The sequence below is a fragment of the Danio rerio genome, chromosome 7 (genome assembly GCF_052040795.2).
Source record: "Danio rerio strain M-AB ecotype USA chromosome 7, GRCz13ab, whole genome shotgun sequence".
NCBI lineage: Eukaryota > Metazoa > Chordata > Actinopteri > Cypriniformes > Danionidae > Danio > Danio rerio.
This window is the reverse complement of record NC_141027.1, coordinates 15,818,695-15,838,213: the sequence shown is the minus strand read 5'-3', so window position 1 is coordinate 15,838,213 and position 19,519 is coordinate 15,818,695. Positions and strand designations below refer to the sequence as shown.

Genomic DNA, 19,519 nt, shown 5'->3' with positions numbered 1-19,519 from the left:
TCCATTCGGTGTTTGGTTGTGGCGTTTAGTGATCCGCCGGGCATGTTTGAATCGAAAATGAAAAGATCCGACTTGTGTTCTGGAGACTGGGATTGTTTCGCTCCCAGTTGATAACAATTGAAAGGTGTTCTTCTGGCAGCTGCAGTTTCTTGTTATTTTGGCGATATATGATAACGCCTAACAGTTTTTGAGGTCCCTCTTTGAATTACGTCCTTTTAAAAATGGAGGTTTCGACCTATTTGTGGCTTTTGTCGCTCTGCACGAGTCTTGTGCAAGGAAAACCCACTCTCAGGAAAGAAAGAGTTCACCACGAGCCCGAACTGAGCAGACAAACACACGAAGACAACCAGAGTTATCAATACGACCACGAGGCCTTTCTGGGCAAAGAGGAGGCCACCACATTTGACCAGCTCACCCCGGAGGAAAGCAAAGCCAGATTAGGGTAAGATTTGAGGGTTTTTGTCACACAAAAACGTACCTTTACTTCAGCATTACCTCTGTATGTGGTTTAGAGACAGATACAACTGCTCAAAATGGCCAAAAAAGACAAGTTAGTTATATAATCTAGTTTAAAACGTGTCTTATTCTTGGAAATTAAGGATATGTATATTCACATACTGACTGAATTTTTATAGTTAAATCTAATGAAGTTTTCTTGTCATCAAGCAAACTGACTAACGTTATAGTATTAAAGTTTTTATTACTTAAATTTAGTTGAAACCTGATTAGCATATTCAAACAAGTTAAATCAACATTACATTATAATTACATTTTAAACAGTGTGTTGTTGTTTATAGTTTTTTTTATTTGCTACTACTAACAGTTATATGTGATCACAGACAACAAAACCTTCTGAACAGTCTTTTGTTGCACGGTTATATTTTTGGCAATAGATAAAAATACTTTATAATGGTCATGATTAGATTTCTCCTTATAGACCAAAAGTAAATCATTAGGATATTAAGTTAAGATCATGTTCCATGAAGACATTTTGGATTTTCTACATTAAATATACATTTCTATACATCAAAAATTCATTTTAGATTAGTAATATGCATTGCTAATAACTTAATTTGTACAGGTTTTCACAGTATTTAGATTTTTTGAACTCTTAGTTTTCAGATTTCCATAGTTATATCTTGGCCAAATGTTGTCATTGTAACAAACCATCAGCAAAAGAATATTTATTCACCTTTCAGAGAATTCATAAATGTCAATTTTTTAAAAAAAAATTGTCAATTATGACTGGTTTTGTGGTCCAAAGTCACATATACTATTTAAGAAAAACATGTACAGTAACAAATTAGAATGAAATTATATGAATACATGTAGTATAAACTTATGTAAAGGAATGTATAAACAAATGTGAATACAAATACTCCAAATAAATCCAAAGAAAGTCTTTAGTTTATTTTTATGGATTTTCCTGTCTCATGATGATAAAATGCCCTCCAGTGTGGTGGTTGCCACACTGCCATGTCAACAGTATCTGGGTTATGGTGCCAACGTAACTCGTCCAGCTCACCATGGGGTGAAATGGGCGTAAACATGAAGGCATTCCCCCAGATCTCCTCTCCTGGCTTTCTGAGTGGGAGGAGGGCTCACTGCACTTCACAACGTGGCATCAGGGATAAAAATAATTTGCTGTTGACAGCCTTGTAGTAACTTGAATTTCAGTTCCTGTCAAGAACATGTCTTTGGGTCGAATTTCAACTTAAATTGAAAGAAGAACCTGCTTAAAGGCAAGAAGAGGAAACTAGATTATATTTTTATTCACCAAGGAGAGTGAAATGAATTTTGGTTGTAAAATCTGATCAATTTTTATTAGAAATGTAATTATAGGGTGTGTTAATGATCTATATCTTTCTAGTGTATGTGTATATTTATGATGTTTGTGCTGCTGATTATTAACTGTCAAACTAAAATAATTTTTTTTTTCTCTTGCAAACTGGATTGAAAATGCCCAGAGGTTTCCTTTAATGTTGTGAAAACAGTAAGAATAAAACTTAAAATAATTAAGTAGATCATAGTAAGACTTTTTACAGTGTACAGCTATGGAACAAATAAAGAATCTAATTATAAATTGCCAATTTATCTGGATTAATTAGAGTCAAAAGTTAAAATATTTATCTTTTTGTTCAATTTTAAACTTGATCCTCTTATTTTTACATTGCAGACCATCAAATCCTATAATGTTCGTAGGAATGATGCATATGTTTGGGAACACTTTAATTCATTAGTACTATATTGTAATTAAATCAAGTCTAGTTAATTTGAGCTTTATTGTCATTCTGCTACATGTGTGGACATACAGAGGAACAAAATGTTGTTTCGTAGGACCACAGTGCTACATAAATTTATCATAAATACAAACACAACACTGGACATACGAGCTATTTTTAAAAACCTATGCATAACTAACATATACTAAGGGTGCAACGGATATCGGTTGATCCATAATCCTTACGGATCACAACCCACAGTTCATAATGCATGTGACTCGCGGATTAATAACTTTTTTTGAAATCGTAGGTTAATCCAACATTTACAGTATAACAATCACAGAGAAATTGCCTCCCACGTCTTTCAAATCATGTGTATGTAAGCATTTTGGCCTCCTTGTAAAATATAATGATGACGGAAAAATTAGTTTGACCTAAATGATTTCTTAGGCTATTAATTAAAGGTGTTTTCTGTAACTGTTTGTTTAGCCTGCATTAATTCATTCAGTTTAAGCTGCACAATAAAATGTTAAAAGATCGTTCAAACCCAAGAAACATGAATGATAGTGATTTGCAAATGTTTATTGATCCTTATAAGCGCTGCATTCAAATCTGCGTTTGATCGAGAGATTCAGTTTTACATTTTTTCAGTTCATTACAAACAATTAAATAACACAAAAGTTCTGGGAGAACAGTTAATAGTTCGGATATAAACACTGATGTTTATGGTAAAGATTAAAATCACTGTTTAATGGAACTTGACGCTGGTGAATTTTACAGTGTGTAATAAATAGATGGCGACAAACAACCATCAAAATGATGTCACTGACTAGGTTTTTAAAAATGATCCACCTATAATGAAACATGAAATTTTATGTGTGAATTGTTGAATCATTAATTGAAGATACATATGATCTGTTGTAATGTTAGATTTCTATATTTAGCATTTTCAGCAACAGTAGCAAAGATCATTTTTCATATAGAATATTTTCTTTTTTCAGCTGGTTCTTTCCTGATTTTTTTATTAAAATTACAGGTTGCAAGTTATGTTTGTTAAAAGCAATGGTTTTTGCACTAATATTTTTGTATAAATGAAAAACAAATGACATTGGTTTTTGAGTCAGATCAACCATTTTTCGGATCAGCAAAAAAAACAATAGTGTGAGAACCGTGAGATTTGTGATCCGTTACACCTCTACCATATAATGTAATATCCTTAACTATACACATAAGCCAGGCTATACAAGTACTTTTACATGAGACTGAACAATGTTGTGCAGGATATGGTGTTAATAAATACACTAAAGACATCTTAAAATAAATTGTTACCCTTATTTTCTTTCATTCTTGACTTGACAAAACATAAAAAGCCAAATCATAATATAATTCTTATTTGAAATTAATAATACACATTTATTATCTAATCGTGACTAGATCAAATAACCAAAATAAGATGGTAATTTTTACATAAATAAGTAATTACGACAGGCCTGTTGTGCAATATACTCTGGCCATGTTTTCAAAGGATCCACCCTGTCTGAGCTGAAAAGCCGGAGATTTCTATGAAAACCTCATTCAAAGTGTGTTCTGAGCAAGTTGAATTGTATTAACTCTTTCAATTCTATGCATTTTTTTTTTAAATGTCTTAGGAAAATTGTTGAGCGTATCGACAGCAATGTTGATGGATTTATCACCACTGATGAACTCAAAGCCTGGATCAAAAGAGTTCAGAAGCGCTACGTTTATGAGAACGTTGCAAAAGTCTGGACTGACTATGACCTGAACAAAGACAACAAGATCTCTTGGGATGAATACAAGCAGGCGACTTATGGTTACTACCTCGGTAAGACAAGCTGTATCTGAAACCGTCAATTTAGATATTTCAGGTTTGAAGTTTGATATTCATCCAGTGTTTATATGAGATTCATTGTGTCCTTTTTTCCCAGCCAACCCAGAGGAGTTTGAAGATGCTACAGATCAGTTTAGCTTCAAGAAGATGCTTCCACGAGATGAACGCAGGTTTAAAACCGCAGACCTCGATGGCGATTTGGCTGCAGACAAAGAGGAGTTCACTGCTTTCCTCCACCCAGAGGAGTTCGCTCACATGCAGGAAATTGTGGTTCTTGTGAGTATGTTTATGATTATGGTGTTGTAGACAGTGGTAGTTACTGTCAGTTTAATTATGAAGACTACTTAAAACAACCATCATGATATTTCTAGAAATAATATAGATCTGTCTCCTCTGCTTTACCAGGAAACTCTGGAAGACATTGACAAAAATGGCGATGGTCATGTCGATGAAGATGAATACATTGGTAGGTGCTAATGTATTTTTGTGTGACCAATAGAATGCACCATAAAAATTTGGTGTGGTTTGCGTTCAAGCTGCCATTTTTGCTAGTGAACTAGAAACAAAAGCACCCATGTGCTAAAGTCAAACGTTAATTGGATAGAAATGCTTGCAATCCTGTGGTGTATGCCGTAGGGTTTCACGTTTTACTGGTATTACTGTGATACTATGGCTTCAAAATACTGGCCATGCCATTGTAGTTTTTAAACAGTAATATTCTCATTAATGGTAGCGTCAACGGTAGGGGTGTCAAAATTAATCGTTTCTTCGGTGCACTGCGATGCAGACGTGGACGATTCGGTATCGGTTCAGTAATAATCATAACCTGTTTTTACTGACGTCATTTACCTCATATGCGCTCTGTCGCGAGGGAGGCGATCGCGAGTATTTACAGCGCTTAAACTACTTAAAACTCATAAACTGTGCATAATTTCACTGTGTGTGTTTGCTGGATCAGTTTTTTACTGACATATACAACAATAGCCCCTATTTCACTGAGATCGAGAGAATGAAAGTAGCCTACTCAATTTCTCTCTCTCTCGCTCTCTCTCTCTCTTTCTCACACACACACAGTGGCCCATTTGACCTGCTGGCGTGGCTTTTCTTCTCTTCTCGGCTGTTTTACTTTTGCATACAGAAACGAGCGCGTGTCTGCAGAGTTTTCTCCACTGTGTCTATCATACATCAGCTGTGAGATCGCCGCTGCCGCCTGCCGCTTATCAGTATCACTCATCTGTGAAGAACGCAGCGCGCAAGAACCAATCGCAACCGTTTTTTTTTTGAGGGTGTGACCAATCAAAGAGGTGTAAGAGAACTAGACAAGGATCAGAAAGTGAGCTGGATATTTATATTTGTTCATATTATTTGCTAAATGCTCGTTTTGTTTAAAGGTACAGTTTATATTTCTGACTGTTTGTATTAAATGACAAAATTGTATTACAAATAGTATATAAATATATTCATACATTTTAATACAAGAAATGCTGCTGTGAAGAAATATAAAACTGTGTATGGAAAGCATCGTCAATGCACCGTGATCCACCGAAATATCGAATTGAGCTGAATCGATGGCATGATAATCGTAACCGAACCGAACCGTGAGACTAGTGTAGGTTTACAGCTCTAGTCAACGGAATTGCTAGCTGCAGAAGTTGGGATCGCTTTATATACCCCAGCTCACAGTAGCCAGACAGTAGCCAATTTCATTGGCTTTTGCTGCTATGATGATTGCTTCAACACTAAGCTTCAGACTTCATGCTCTCTGTCAAGCACTGTCACCGATGCCCTTTGTGAATGTGCGGTTACACTGGTTCTTCTCTTTCCTCGTGTGAACGCTATTTTTAGGTGCGTTCACTTAAATCACGGCTGCAGTCTACGGTCAATGAGATTAACTGAGGCAGGTGGAGTTGAAACGAGAACCGTCAATTCAGACACTTAAAATGCATAATTGTAGTATTAAAACATAGAAAATATAGTATTTCTGACAATTTTCTTCATTTTGTATAATGAATTATGAGTTAATACAGTATTGCGATATTACTTTGTATCATGATACTTCAACTGGCTTAGTATCGTGACATGAATTTATGGTGTTGTATTAATCCTACTATGCTGTGCTGTCCGAAGAGCTCGACACAGTCCAAACCCTTGCTGTAGCTCTGATGACCGTTTACACATCACATCTTTAGTTCACACAATTTTTTTATTTCAAATGTAGACATGCACAAGTAGACTAGGACAAAGTCATGAAGTGTGTATTATACACATTTCATATATAACGGTAGACTAGTTACCTCAGACAGACACAAAACAGCAAAGCACAGCAATGCCTTTTTTCTGTCCTCTTTCTAAATAAAACAAGTATGAGAGCTAGAGCTGGGGCATAAACTGGGATTTGTAAGTGATGGTTCATTGAAGATTGCTGCTAACGGTTGCTTGGCAATAGCATATGTCAAGGGTCAAACTACGGGATATTCTTGCAGATTAACGCAGAAGTTTATCATAGGAATTTTATCGACCCATTTTTCCACAGTTGGCATTAAGGAACAAATAAACGCTCTCTGACTAACAAGCAGCAGCTAAATGTGTCTGGAAAATGATTCAAAAGGCTTTTATTTTCATAAACGGTGCAGATATAAATGTCATCCACATAAGCATGTTCTGATTGGCCGGAGTAGACATCGAACGAATTTACAGGGATTTTCTAAAAGGGCCTGTTCACATGATCTCATTCTGAAAAATTGATGGTAATTGTTCTAAAAAGTCTGCATGTGTGAAAGCGGCTTTTAACTCCAAGTAAAAACATTTTTCTGTTGTTTTCAGCGGACATGTTTGCACATGAAGATGCTGGTCCAGAGCCAGACTGGGTAAGGACTGAGAGAGACCAATTTTCAGATTTCAGAGATCTGAACAAAGATGGGAAGATGGACCTAGAAGAGATTCGTCACTGGATCCTGCCACAGGACTATGATCACGCACAGGCAGAAGCCAGACATCTGGTGTACGAGTCAGACACAGACAAAGTAAGAACGGGCTAGGATACTGTTAAGAATGGTTTCCAAAACAACCTTGTAGGATGTAACGATTCACAATAATAATCTCACGATTTAGTGACGTTATTTATACAAAATTATCTGACATTTAGGGTGAACACAAAAGCCCTTTAATTTTTTTTCTAAAATGCTGCACAATTTTTACAAAATAAAATCTTTTCTGCAGTACCTCAAAAAAATTCTTTAATATGAACAAACTAAAACTTTTGACTGTGCAGTTACATTACAAATTTAAAATGAATTCCAAATAAAAAATAAACAATACAAATTAAAGAAGGCACTTTTAATTTAATTTTTTTTTTATTAATAAATATGCGTAAACTAATTACTGAAATATGCGGAAACTAAATTTAAAAAGAGAGGGTAAAAAAGAAATCTGAAATGTATTCATACTTTCGCTATGAAAACACTAGCTATGTTTCCGTTTTAAAATGCAAATTAATTTTATGCGCAAAACTAGATTATCGCATAAAAGACATGCTAATAAAGCTGCGTTTCCATCCAACAAGTCTAAGCATCACTTCCTGGGGTCCGTTCTTCGTACCTCGCTTAAATGATCTAAGATTATTTGGCAGATCCTGGATCTTTTAATCTTGATAACTGATCTCTCGCTAATTTGGTTCTTCAAACAAGTTCGCGAATCAGATTAGAATGTCTGGATGAACTGATCTGAGATCGCTGCGTGTGTTGTGAAGGACAGATCTATCGATCCTCGAAATCATGATCAGCAATGCAATGATTGGCTGACGGCACAGCAGCGTAATGACATCATCTGATTAATATTTAATTATCCATGTGAGCAAAATTACTTCAAATTAGCAGTAAACGGTTTGTTTAATATGACACGCAAGAACTTTCCACATTTGTTGTGAGCTGCAGGCTTTACACTTTCATTTGTCAAGACGAGTATTCATCATGCATTTCAATGCAAATCAATGTATTTAGTTCTACATTTAGAAAAGATTTTCTTTATAATAGTATCCGTTTTTTAATCGGTGTAAAGAATAACTGGTTGTTTACAAAAGCATTTTCATATTGGTAAAGGTGTCTGCAACTTTTGTGAAGCATCAATCACTGGCATATTAACTATCAAAACATGTTTATGACTGCATAAATGTATTATTGCTTTTAAAAAAAGTCACATATTGTGCATTTCTATTATACACAATTTGTACTAAGCGATCTAAAAAGTTCATACCAATAAGTTTTCTCTTTGCACCACCAGATGGCAGTCTTTGTTCATTTCGAGGGTGCAGATTGCATACGTTTTATTAATATGTATAACTTTATTTATTTTATTAATGACTTTAACTTTATATATATAGTTAAAAAATATGTACCATTTTCCCAAGTGTATATAACTACTACTGTAAGAAAATATCAGAATTCGGAACATACTTACTGTATTATCTTTGCTTGAACTGAGCCGATCTAATCCTGTTTATATGAATTGAACCTGCTCCCGATCAGGTTTGACCTAGCAGAGCTGTTGCTATGACAACAACTCTCGGATCAGCTTTGAAGAACGAAACGATCCTGGATCATGTCAAATCGTCAATATCCAAATCCAGCTAACTGAGTAATCCACGTACGAAGAACGGACCCCTGATTAACTGGCGCCAAATATCAACAGTAAAAACAGAATATGCTGCAGTAGAAGCTGCGTGAATCTTCTTCATTTAATAAATCACTTGCGCTTCAGAAGGCAATCCTGACACACAGTGGCGTTTGAAGGTGTCAGATGCGGAGCACAGACGCTCTTGATTCTGGCGGTCATTAATAATATAATAACAGTAAGGCGTTGTAGAATGACCAAACAATATTTCAAATGTTTTACAATGTGCTCAGCCTGCTGGTTTGTCCATTCATGCACATTTTTATCATCACAAGAACTCTTAGAACAAAGTCACATGACCTTTTTTTTAATGCACATACTAGAATTTGTTCGATAAAAATGTTTCCAACACAGTTTATGCACATCGTTTCTTATCGAGTAAAAGGTTTATCCTACAAGTAAATGTCTTTTTGCAGTATTTGCACACAGTTTGTGTTTGTCTAGTGCACTTCACCGCTGTCATTTTACTCGCCTGTTGCGAGCCACTGATGTGCAGGTAAAGCAAGTTTGCATCTGTAAACACAGCGCCAACTCAGTTCAAAAAATGTATCTTGATTCATTCAACATTTGCACCGTTTTGAATCGTCACAATGTTGTGAGCAGTGTTTCAGCATAGAAGAGCGATTTCTACAAGTTTATGCAAGACTGAAGGCTAGAGTGTTGATGCAAAAAAATAGTATTGCATACTAGTGTTGTTTATGAAGTTTAGACAACTGTATTGTTTTCAAACATGTGCACTTTGAAATATATTTTCCAAAAGTATATTTTTTAAGGCCATTGCAAATTAACAAATGCATAAAGAGAGAGTTTTTTTAGCCGACAGTTATTAGCCAAAGTGTTCTGTAAATGCCCTCTGAAATGGTACCTTTACTAAAATACGATTGTTTTACCAGCAATATCAAGCAATAAAAGATTGTTAAATTGAAGTGGCTGATGGTTGAGAAACATGCACACTTTTCATGACGGCTGTTCGTGTTTTTGTAGGACCAGATGTTAAGCAAAGAGGAGATACTTGAGAACTGGAACATGTTTGTTGGCAGCCAAGCCACCAACTACGGTGAAGACCTTACCAGGAACCACGATGAGCTCTGAGCCCAACTGACCTCTACCTGAAAACACAGGTATCCGAAACTCAAACTCCATGGCATCCTTCCTTTCAGAAGCCATGCAACTGACTGATGAACTGCAGCTCTACCTCACAGACTGGACATAGAGGACCACTGACTGATGGCCATAGTCCTGATACAATACAAGGAGATTCTCCTTCGCTCTATGTTCGTTTTGTGGGTGCTCAAGAAACTCTTGAGAGTCTGCTTGAGCTGCTACAGATTTCTGAGCCTTTCATCTCCAACGTGTTTCATTTTTAAATCGGTCCTAGTCCAAAGCTTGTACCTGTACAAGCAGTGCAGGTTTTTGTCTGATCAAATAGTCTATTTATTTGGAATTTGAATTGAATTTCTTGCTTTGAAATTACAATGCTTTTACTCCCTCAAACACAAGTCACTTCAAACACTACAAGTGTTGATAAACATAACATGAATACATGAATGTGTAATCACACTATTGATTATCAAAAAGTTCCCGCTGCTGGCCAATAATGAGTCTTATTTGTTTTGACACCATACATGTTTTAAACAGAGCTGCCTTTGATGCAATTTACCTTATGTCTTTATGTTTGCACATGTGGTCTATTTTTAGCTAATGTCCGTTAATATTAATCCCTATTTATACTATCCATTTCATGTCTCTTTTTTAAAATTGGATAATTAAAGAGTCTATAAAGTGTGTTTTGTGTGTGTACCCTATCATTTACAAGTTTGTTGTTATGAAAGGAATGAACTTTTATTCAGTAAGCATGCATTCAATTGTCTAAAACACTCGAGCATTAAAATCAAGACATTAAATGTAAAGGAAATTAAGCTGTAATATTTTTTCACAATATTTCTGATTAAATAAATGCAACTTTGGTCTCTTCTGCTGAAAAAAACATGACCATGCATGTTTGAACAATATACTGCCATTTGTGTGTGACATTAGCAGTGGTGGTCAGTAAATACTGCTAGAATTTTTGTTAAAAGTAGCAATTCTTTCATTAATTTTCTTGTCGGTTTAGTCCCTTTATTAATCTGGGGTCGCCACAGCGGTTTGAACCGCCAACTTATCCAGCAAGTTTTTATGCAGCGGATGCCCTTCCAGCCGCAACCCATCTCTGGGAAACATCCACACATACACACTACGGACGATTTAGCCTACCCAATTCACCTGTACCACATGTCTTTGCACTGTGGGGGAAACCGGAGCACCCGGAGGAAACCCACGCGAACGCAGGGAGAACATTCAAACTCCACACAGAAACACCAACTGAGGCGAGGATCGAACCAGCGACCCAGCAACCTTCTTGCTGTGAGGCGAACGTGCTACCCACTGCACAACTGCGTCACCTAAAAGCAGCAGTTAATTTGGCTAATATTATTAGTCAGTTTATGTCATTTTTTACTCTGCAGCTCTTATTATTATTATTTTATTATTATTATTTTTGGGTTAAAGTTTATACAAGGCATTGAACAACTTAAATCACTATAAAATTAGTTGTAGACTTCATTTTTAACGCAGTAGATTTTTTGTTAAGTCACAGAAGCTAGCGTGAAGTTTTTATCTTGTGAAATGCTTTAATTTCAATTTAATTTAAGGCACCAAAACATCCTCTGCTAAGAAACACCAACTCCTTTTCTTTTAAAGTTGTTTTGATTGCTGGATAATTGTTATTAGCAAACTGCATAAATTCATTCATTCAGTTTGGTGCCTTTATTCACCAGGGGTTGCCACAGCGGAATCAACCGCCAACTTATCAAGCATATGTTTTACACAGCGGATGTCCTTCCAGCTGCAACCCAACACTGGGAAACACCCATACACAGTCTTTCAAACATACACTACGGACAATTTAGCCTACCCCATTCACCTATAGCGCACGTCTTTTGGACTGTAGGGGAAACCGAAGCACCCAGAGGAAACCTACACAAACACGGGAAGAACATGCAAACTCCAAACGGAAATGCCAATTGACTTAGCTGGGGTTTGAACCAGCAACCATCTTGCTGTGAGGCGATTATGCTACCCACTGTGCCAAATGCAATTTAAAAAACGAACGTGTGCACAAAAACTCTCAGATGTGACACTTATAAATAGCAAATGATTGAAGTTGAGCTTACTGATGTCTGCCTTAAAAACACCCCTAAATAATCATTACCATATAAAGGGGCTTTTACTTCAGAATGAACAGCACAAAGAACTTTGGAAATTGAAAAACTGACTGTTTCTTGTTGTTTAAAATATATATATATATATATATATATATATATATATATATATATATATATATATATATATATATATATATATTACATAACTATAGTAAACTCTTTATATTAACAGTTTACTTGTGCTACTCAAATGTACCATTAATAAACTGACACAAATATATTTTGTACAATACACCCACTGGTCACTTTATTAGGTACACATTACTAGTACCAGGTTGGACCTCTTTTTGTCTGCAGAACTCCCTTAATCTTTTGTAGCATAGATTCAACAAGGTACTTTAAATATCCCTCAGAGAATTTGGTCCATATTGACATGATAGCATCATGCAGTTGCTGCAGATTTGTTGGCTGCACATCCATGATGCAAATCTCCCATTCCAGTAAATCCCAAAGGTGCTCTATTGAATTGAGATCTGGTGACTTTGGAGACCACTTGAGTATAGTGATTTCATTGTCGTGTTCAAGAAACCAGTCTGAGATGATTCATGCTTTAAGACAGTGATCACCAAACTTGTTCCTGGAGGGCCGCTGTCCTGCAGATTTTAGCTCCAACCCTAATCAAACACACCTGAACACGCTAATCACGGTCTTGCTAGATATACTTGAAACATCCAGGCAGGTGTGTTGAGGCAAGTTGGAGCTAAACCATGCAGGGAGTGAGATTGGTGACCCCAGCAGATTGTCTAGACCAGGGGTGTCCAAACTCGATTCTGGAGAGTTTAGCTCCAACACTAATAAAACAACTGAACCAGGCAATCAAGCCCTTACTAGAAATACTAGATGCTTCGTGGCAGGTGTGTTGAAGCAAGTTGGAGCTAAACTCAGCAGGACCCCAGCACTCCAGGATCGTGTTTGGACACCCCTGGTCTAGACCATGCCTAAATGTACCGAGTTGCAGCCATGTGATGGGTAATTAGAAATTTGCATTAACGAGCAGTTGGACAGGTGTACCTAATAAAGTGGCCGCTGAGTGTATAACTGATATAAATGACAACGTTTAAGGCTAACATCTCTTTTCACAGAAGCAGAACATTTTTTATTTATTTATTATGGATTTATTTTGATTATTGATTGTAGATTTTATGCGTTAGTAAATCAGACATTGCTAACTGCATAGCCTACAGCAGGGCTCACCAATCTCGGTCCTGGAGGGCCGGTGTCCCTGCAGGGGTTTAGCTCCAACTTGCCTCGACACCCGTGCCCGGATGTTTTAAGTATACCAAGTAAGACCTTAATTAGCTTGTTCAGGTGTGTTTGATTAGGGTTGGAGCTAAAATCTGCAGGACACCGGACCTCCAGCAACAAGTTTGATGACCTCTGGCCTACAGTATGCGAGTAAAGCCGTCTCAACATCAGGCTATAAAAAAGTTGGTTTAATCTCGCAAAAAAAATACTGTAAATACCAAATCTGACTACACCACACAATTATTCTCTCTACAACCTTGCCACAAGTTCTACTCCAGCTCAGATTTTGACATGGTGGTGAGTACTTTTCCACATTTTTATATGTTTTATGAACATTGCCATGGATTTTAGCATATACACACACAGACACTAAGATCAAATCTGAGAGAACGCACAAAACTGTGATGTCACATTGTTCACATTCTGGACATGGCTTGTTCTGAGAAGCTGCTTACGATTAATGCAGATTTTTTTAAAGGAGTTGGTGGGTTTTAATTATTATGGGATGGCAGTCTATACACGCTACCATCTCACTTTTATGTTCAAACAACATGTAAAAGTGACTTCTGCATAATAGTTACCCTTTAAAAAGAACTAAAAATGAGTATATTATAACTAATGCTCTGTAAGTATGTTTTTTTTTTTTACTTCCAAAAGAGCAAAGTGAATTAAACCTGGCATCTCATACTTCAGGCAAATCCACGGCTCCATCTGTTTTCCTCCAATGATGAGATGCTTATTGGAGTTCCTGTAATATCGGTGATGTCTGCAGTCGGGTCATCTCCGTACGATGCCCTGCAGAAGGAAAATATATAATTAGGTAAAGATGCGTCATTTGTCAGAGCTAGTAAGCCAGTTAATGTAAGGATTACCATGTTTTCTGGCCCACTGCCTGAAGGTTGAGTAAATTACAGTTTCTTTTCCCCTTCCAGGATTTTTGATGCGTCTCAGGTTTCAAGCCCTGGGCTGAAATTACCTCTGTTTTCATGTGAAGATGTTTTATGCCCACTATATTTTTGTTCTCTTCTATAGGCTTAGCAGAGATTACACAAATGTATGTTTGGCCTGAGGAGAACTTTTTTTTCTTTAAGGAAATGTTTGCATGCTGTTTTAGTGTCATGCAATGAAGACTTTTTTTCCCCTCTCTCTAGTGGTTGATACATTAAGAACTTTTACAATTACATACATTTATACATGATCCATTATTAGCACAAATCCTTAATATTTAGGGAGACAATTGAGTGTATATACTGCAAAACATTGTTTCTTCCTCAGCATTTGCGTCTGTTTTTTCTGTATAAATATTCGGGACACAAGAAAACAAGATGTTATTCATTTTATATCATTTTTTTATTTATTTCTAGACTTTTTTTGTTTGATTTAATTTAATACTTTTATTTGAATTTATTTATTTATTTTGTTTTAACTAAATTTATTAAAAAACTAATGTAACTATATTTTTAAACAATATAAATTCAATTTAAACAAAAAATAGAAAATAAATTCAATTAAAAATATAAATTTAAACCAAACAAAAACTTTTTGTTTGATTTAATTTTATATTTTTAATTGTAGCCTTTTTTTTCTTTGATTTTTATTTTATATTTTAATTGAACTTATTTTCTAAAGTATTTTTTGTTGTTGTGTTAATAAAATGTATTGTATTTTTTAAAAATCTAAATGTTAATTAGATTTTTTTAATAAAGTAAATTCAATAAAAAAAATTGAAAATGGATTAAATTAAAAATATAAAATTAAATCAAACAAATTTTTTTGTTTGATTTAGTTTTATATTTGTAATTATAGATTTTCTTTTTAATTCTAGACTTTGCTTTTTAATTAAATTTATTTTCTAATTTTGGTTTAATTAGATTTTTTGAAATAAAATAAATTCAATTAAAATAAAAAATAAATGTATTTAAAAATCTGAAATTAAATCAAACTAAAACGTTCAGTTTGACTTAACTTTATATTTTTATAATAGACTTCTTGATTTGATTTTAATTTTATAGTTTTGATTTATTTTCGTTTTTGTTTTAATTCAATTTATTTTATTTAAAAAAATGTTAATTTGATTTTTATATTATAAAAACATTTATTTTTTTGTTTTTAATTATAGACTTTTTTGTTTGATTTAATTTTGTTTTTGTTTACAGTTATTTTCTAAATCATTTTTGTTTTAATTCAACTATGTTTAAATGTTATTTAGATTTTTAAATATAAGAAATTTAATAAAAGGATAAAAATAAATTTCAATTAAAAATATAAAAGTAATATGTATTGACATTCCAACAGGACAATGTAATGGAGAGAGAAAGCAGGCAGAAGAAGGAGACTCACAAGAACATCGATTGACATTTATCTGAAACAAAGCAGGTAGAGCTCTGTTGGTGATGTCCTTGTCTTTCGCAGGTGGAGTATCAACTGCTCGCATACCTCCAGTCAATATGTGACTTCAATATGTGAGCCAGGCAACCAGACTTCTACCACGGGAAAAATTAACCTATGATTTACATCAAAGATCTGATGGATCCACTTGGTCCTCCTTCTGGATTTTTCTAAAAAAATCATTTTAATCTCCTTTTATTTTTGTCTTTGCTTTGAAACATTTGTATTCATTTGTTAGAATGTCTAACAAAAAACTGCTGTATTTGTTGTAAGGTAACAGTACCACTGTTGTTCTGCTGAAAATTAAAAATAATCTTTGTATAATGTTCTATTGAATGCAAGAAAATAAAATAATGCCAAATAAAACATTTTCAAAACAAAAAATAAATTAAAATAATATTTAAACTAAATAATTATAATAATTTCCCAAATATGGGTTGCGGCTGGAAAGGCATCCGCTGCATAAAAAACATACTGGATAAGTTGGCGGTTCATACCGCTGTGGCGACGCCTGATTAATAAAGAGACTAAACTGAAAAGAAAATTAATGAATGAAAATAAAATATGTATTTTTGGTAGAGATAAAACATCTCAGTAGCTTATACTTATGAGTACAGCACAAAACTATTTTACTTCTAGTTTAGATCATTTAAAGGTTTGCAATTTTATTTTGTTGGTTAATGGCAATGTATTTTTAATCATTTGGAGGTTTGAACTATTCACAGCATTTGAAAAGATATCTTTCCGTCATTGTTACCTCATTTCTCACGATTTTCATGATTTTTACAATGCAGCAAATCTTACAAATCATTTGATCATAAAGAAAATAATTAGTAAATTAACCCCTGATGAAAACAATAACTAAATGCAGTGTCTACAAAATTATCCAGATTGAGTTTCAACACAAGACTCAAGAAGTTGTATGGTGTAATACTAATTTGAATAAATATGGTATGATAAAGGACAAAAAATTTATATTTTATACTTAAAGATGACAAATGCCGTGTTTGTCAGTATCATACTGTAGTACGCTGTAATAACTCATTCATTTTCTTGTCGGCTTAGTTCCTTTATTTATCCGGGGTCGCCACAGCGGAATGAACCACCAACTTATCCAGCTAGTTTTTATGCAGCGGATGCCCTTCCAGCTGCAACCCATCTCTGGGAAACATCCACACACACACACATTCACACACACACACCCACACTACGGACAATTTAGCCTACCCGTGCACCTGTACTGCATGTCTTTGGACTGTGGGGAAACCAGAGCACCGGAGGAAACCCACGAGAACGCAGAACTCCACACAGAAACACCAACTGAGCCGAGCTGTAATAACTGAAAACTGTTAACAGATTATCATATAGATACATGCAGGACAAAGACATTATGTGGAATCATTATTAAACACAAGTTCATCCATTGTCATCAAAGCATACTGTTACACAAACAAGTTGAAGATTTAGAAAGTAAAAATATTTAGATAAGTTGTTTTCAAACAAATACATATCTTTAAAAAGGTTACATTTATAAACATTTACATATTTTAAAAGAGCTTTTATCCATATTTCAAATGAAGTGGAAACAATTAAACATCACATGATGACCATTAATGAAACTTGTTTTCCAGAATTAATCCAGTCATAAATCCACACATATTATTCTGAACAATTACTATTCAATGAATAAACCAATTAGCCTACTCATAATATTTGTGATGAATATAGATCATTATTGCTAATAACTAAGAGGATTTAAGAGGATACTAATGTTTAGCTTATTTTAACAGCCTATTTTTTAACACGACTGTATTTGACAATACAATTTCTTGTCTATGTTAAAGATGACACATCTACATAGGTTTTACTGCCCTTTTAGTCAAAGGGGATGTGTAGAGCCCCATAAAAAAGGAAAAAGTATTCACATTTCAAACGGCTCTAACTCGTAGTCAAATTAGCATATATAAGAGAAAATCAGCAAGACTATTACCTATGCTATGTTCAATAAATAATGTTGGACTTAATTGTCTGATACATACTGATCAAGTCAATAAAAGCTGTTTTAAAAAAAATCCTCATTGTAAAATAGCATATTTATGCCTGGCTTTCATATATGTCATAAATATATGCACAATGACCTTATTCAGTTTTTAGTTGATTAAAATTTATACTTATTCTATTTTATTACAAAAAAGGCTTTAAACTACATTACCCACAATCCTTTGTCGCTGTATAGATGGAACGGGAAAAAACATGGCGCTCCAAATTGTAGTTCATTCAAAGCTGTAATAAGGGTTAGGTTTAGGGTTACGATCTTGGTTAATCAGTAAATATTTGAAACAGCAATATCTCATTGATAAGGGACACAGATTCATCTCAAACTGGTTTCTTGAACATGACAATGAGTTTACTGTACTCAAATGGCCTCCACAGTCACAAGATCTGATCTGCAGCAACTGTGTGATGCTATCATGTCAATATGGACCAAAGGCTTAAGGCAGTTCTGAAGGCAAAAGTGGGTCCAACCCAGTAGTAGGGTGTACTTAATAAAGTGGCCAGTGAGTTTATGTTACAATTGATATATGCACAACTATATATACATATTTTCAGCACATTTCGAAACATAATAGTTTTAATAACTCTTTTCTAATAACTGATTTCTATGATCTTTGCCATGATGACAGCACATAAAATTTTACTATATACTTTTAATGAATAAGATTTTACCCAGAATAAAATATACTATAGGAAATACTGTGAAAATTCCTTCTTCTGTTGGGAAAAATTTGAAAAAGAAAACAAATTTACAAGAAGGCTTATAACTTTGACTTCATATTACAAATGAATGCCATGCAGTGTGTGAAACAGGCTTAATCTAAAGGGAACCAAAAGCTTTTATTTGTCAAAAGCAAAGAGTGACAGTGAATGAGGACCCACCTGGTTCTGCATCAGAGTTGAGTCGATTGCAGGTGAGCAGAGATCCACTATCTGGACTGCAGGTGCTCTAGACCAGTGGTTCTCAAACTTTTTTCATCAAGTACCACCTCAGAAAAAAATTGTCACGCCAAGTACCACTAAAATGAGCAGTATTGAAATACAGTAGCGTAGTAGGCCTAGTAAAGCAACTATACCTCTGCACAGTTAAAAAAAAGTGGCAGATTACCTTGAAAATATAGGCTATATGTCATATATGACATATTATATACATTATTTTTGATAAATTTTGAAATGTGTGTAGCATGTACATGACATATTTCATTCCTCCGCGTACCCCTAGAAGGAAGCCCGCGTACCACTAGTGGTACACATACCACAGTTTGAGAACCACTGCTCTAGACACTCAGCAGCAGCAGCAGCAGCAGCAGGGCTTCCCAAAGTACTGCTCTCCACTTTCTGTCTGAGGAACTTCTTCCTGTTGGGGGAAAAGTAATACGTTACAATCTAAAGTCACTTAAAAAGGTAACTCAATGTGTTACTTAGTTATTATTTAAGCAAAGTAATGTGAAAGTATTTTCACATTTTCACTTAATTTTATTTAGATTTTTAAATATAATAAATTCAATAAAAGGATAAAATAAAATTCAATTAAAAATATAAAATTTTATATATATATATATATATATATATATATATATATATATATATATATTGGATTTATTTTCTAATTTTTGGTTTAACTAAATAAATTTAATAAAAAAATATTAGATTTTTAAAAAAGTTAAATAAATTCAATTAAAACAGCAACATTAGAAGATTTATTAATTTAAAAATGTTATGTACAACAATAAAAGAATGTACAACAAACATCTGTGCCTGTGGGTATAACTGAGGTTAAGTTGTTCTTCCCTGGAGAGAAGCCAGATTCCTTTAGGACTTCATCCGTT

The 19,519-nt window shown here is 34.5% G+C and overlaps 1 protein-coding gene and 1 long non-coding RNA gene across 2 annotated transcripts in view; both read left to right on the top strand.

Annotated features, from left to right (window-relative positions):
• Positions 1-19,519, top strand: part of LOC147843062 (uncharacterized) — an 812,539-nt gene that overhangs the window by 618,219 nt on the left and 174,801 nt on the right. The window lies entirely within an intron of this gene.
• On the top strand, positions 28-10,524 carry rcn1 (reticulocalbin 1, EF-hand calcium binding domain). The gene is made up of 6 exons (XM_087260763.1): positions 28-442; positions 3,872-4,065; positions 4,169-4,347; positions 4,477-4,537; positions 6,895-7,094; positions 9,724-10,524. The coding sequence occupies exons 1-6, from the start codon at positions 222-224 to the stop codon at positions 9,829-9,831; spliced, it is 963 nt and encodes a 320-aa protein (XP_087116889.1). The 5' UTR covers positions 28-221; the 3' UTR covers positions 9,832-10,524.

Coding starts and splice junctions, on each gene's coding strand:
- rcn1 (XM_087260763.1), top strand. CDS start 222: ATGGAGGTTTCGACCTATTTGTGGCTTTTGTCGCTCTGCACGAGTCTT. Junction 443..3,871: donor GAAAGCAAAGCCAGATTAGG/GTAAGATTTGAG, acceptor TAAATGTCTTAG/GAAAATTGTTGAGCGTATCG. Junction 4,066..4,168: donor GACTTATGGTTACTACCTCG/GTAAGACAAGCT, acceptor CTTTTTTCCCAG/CCAACCCAGAGGAGTTTGAA.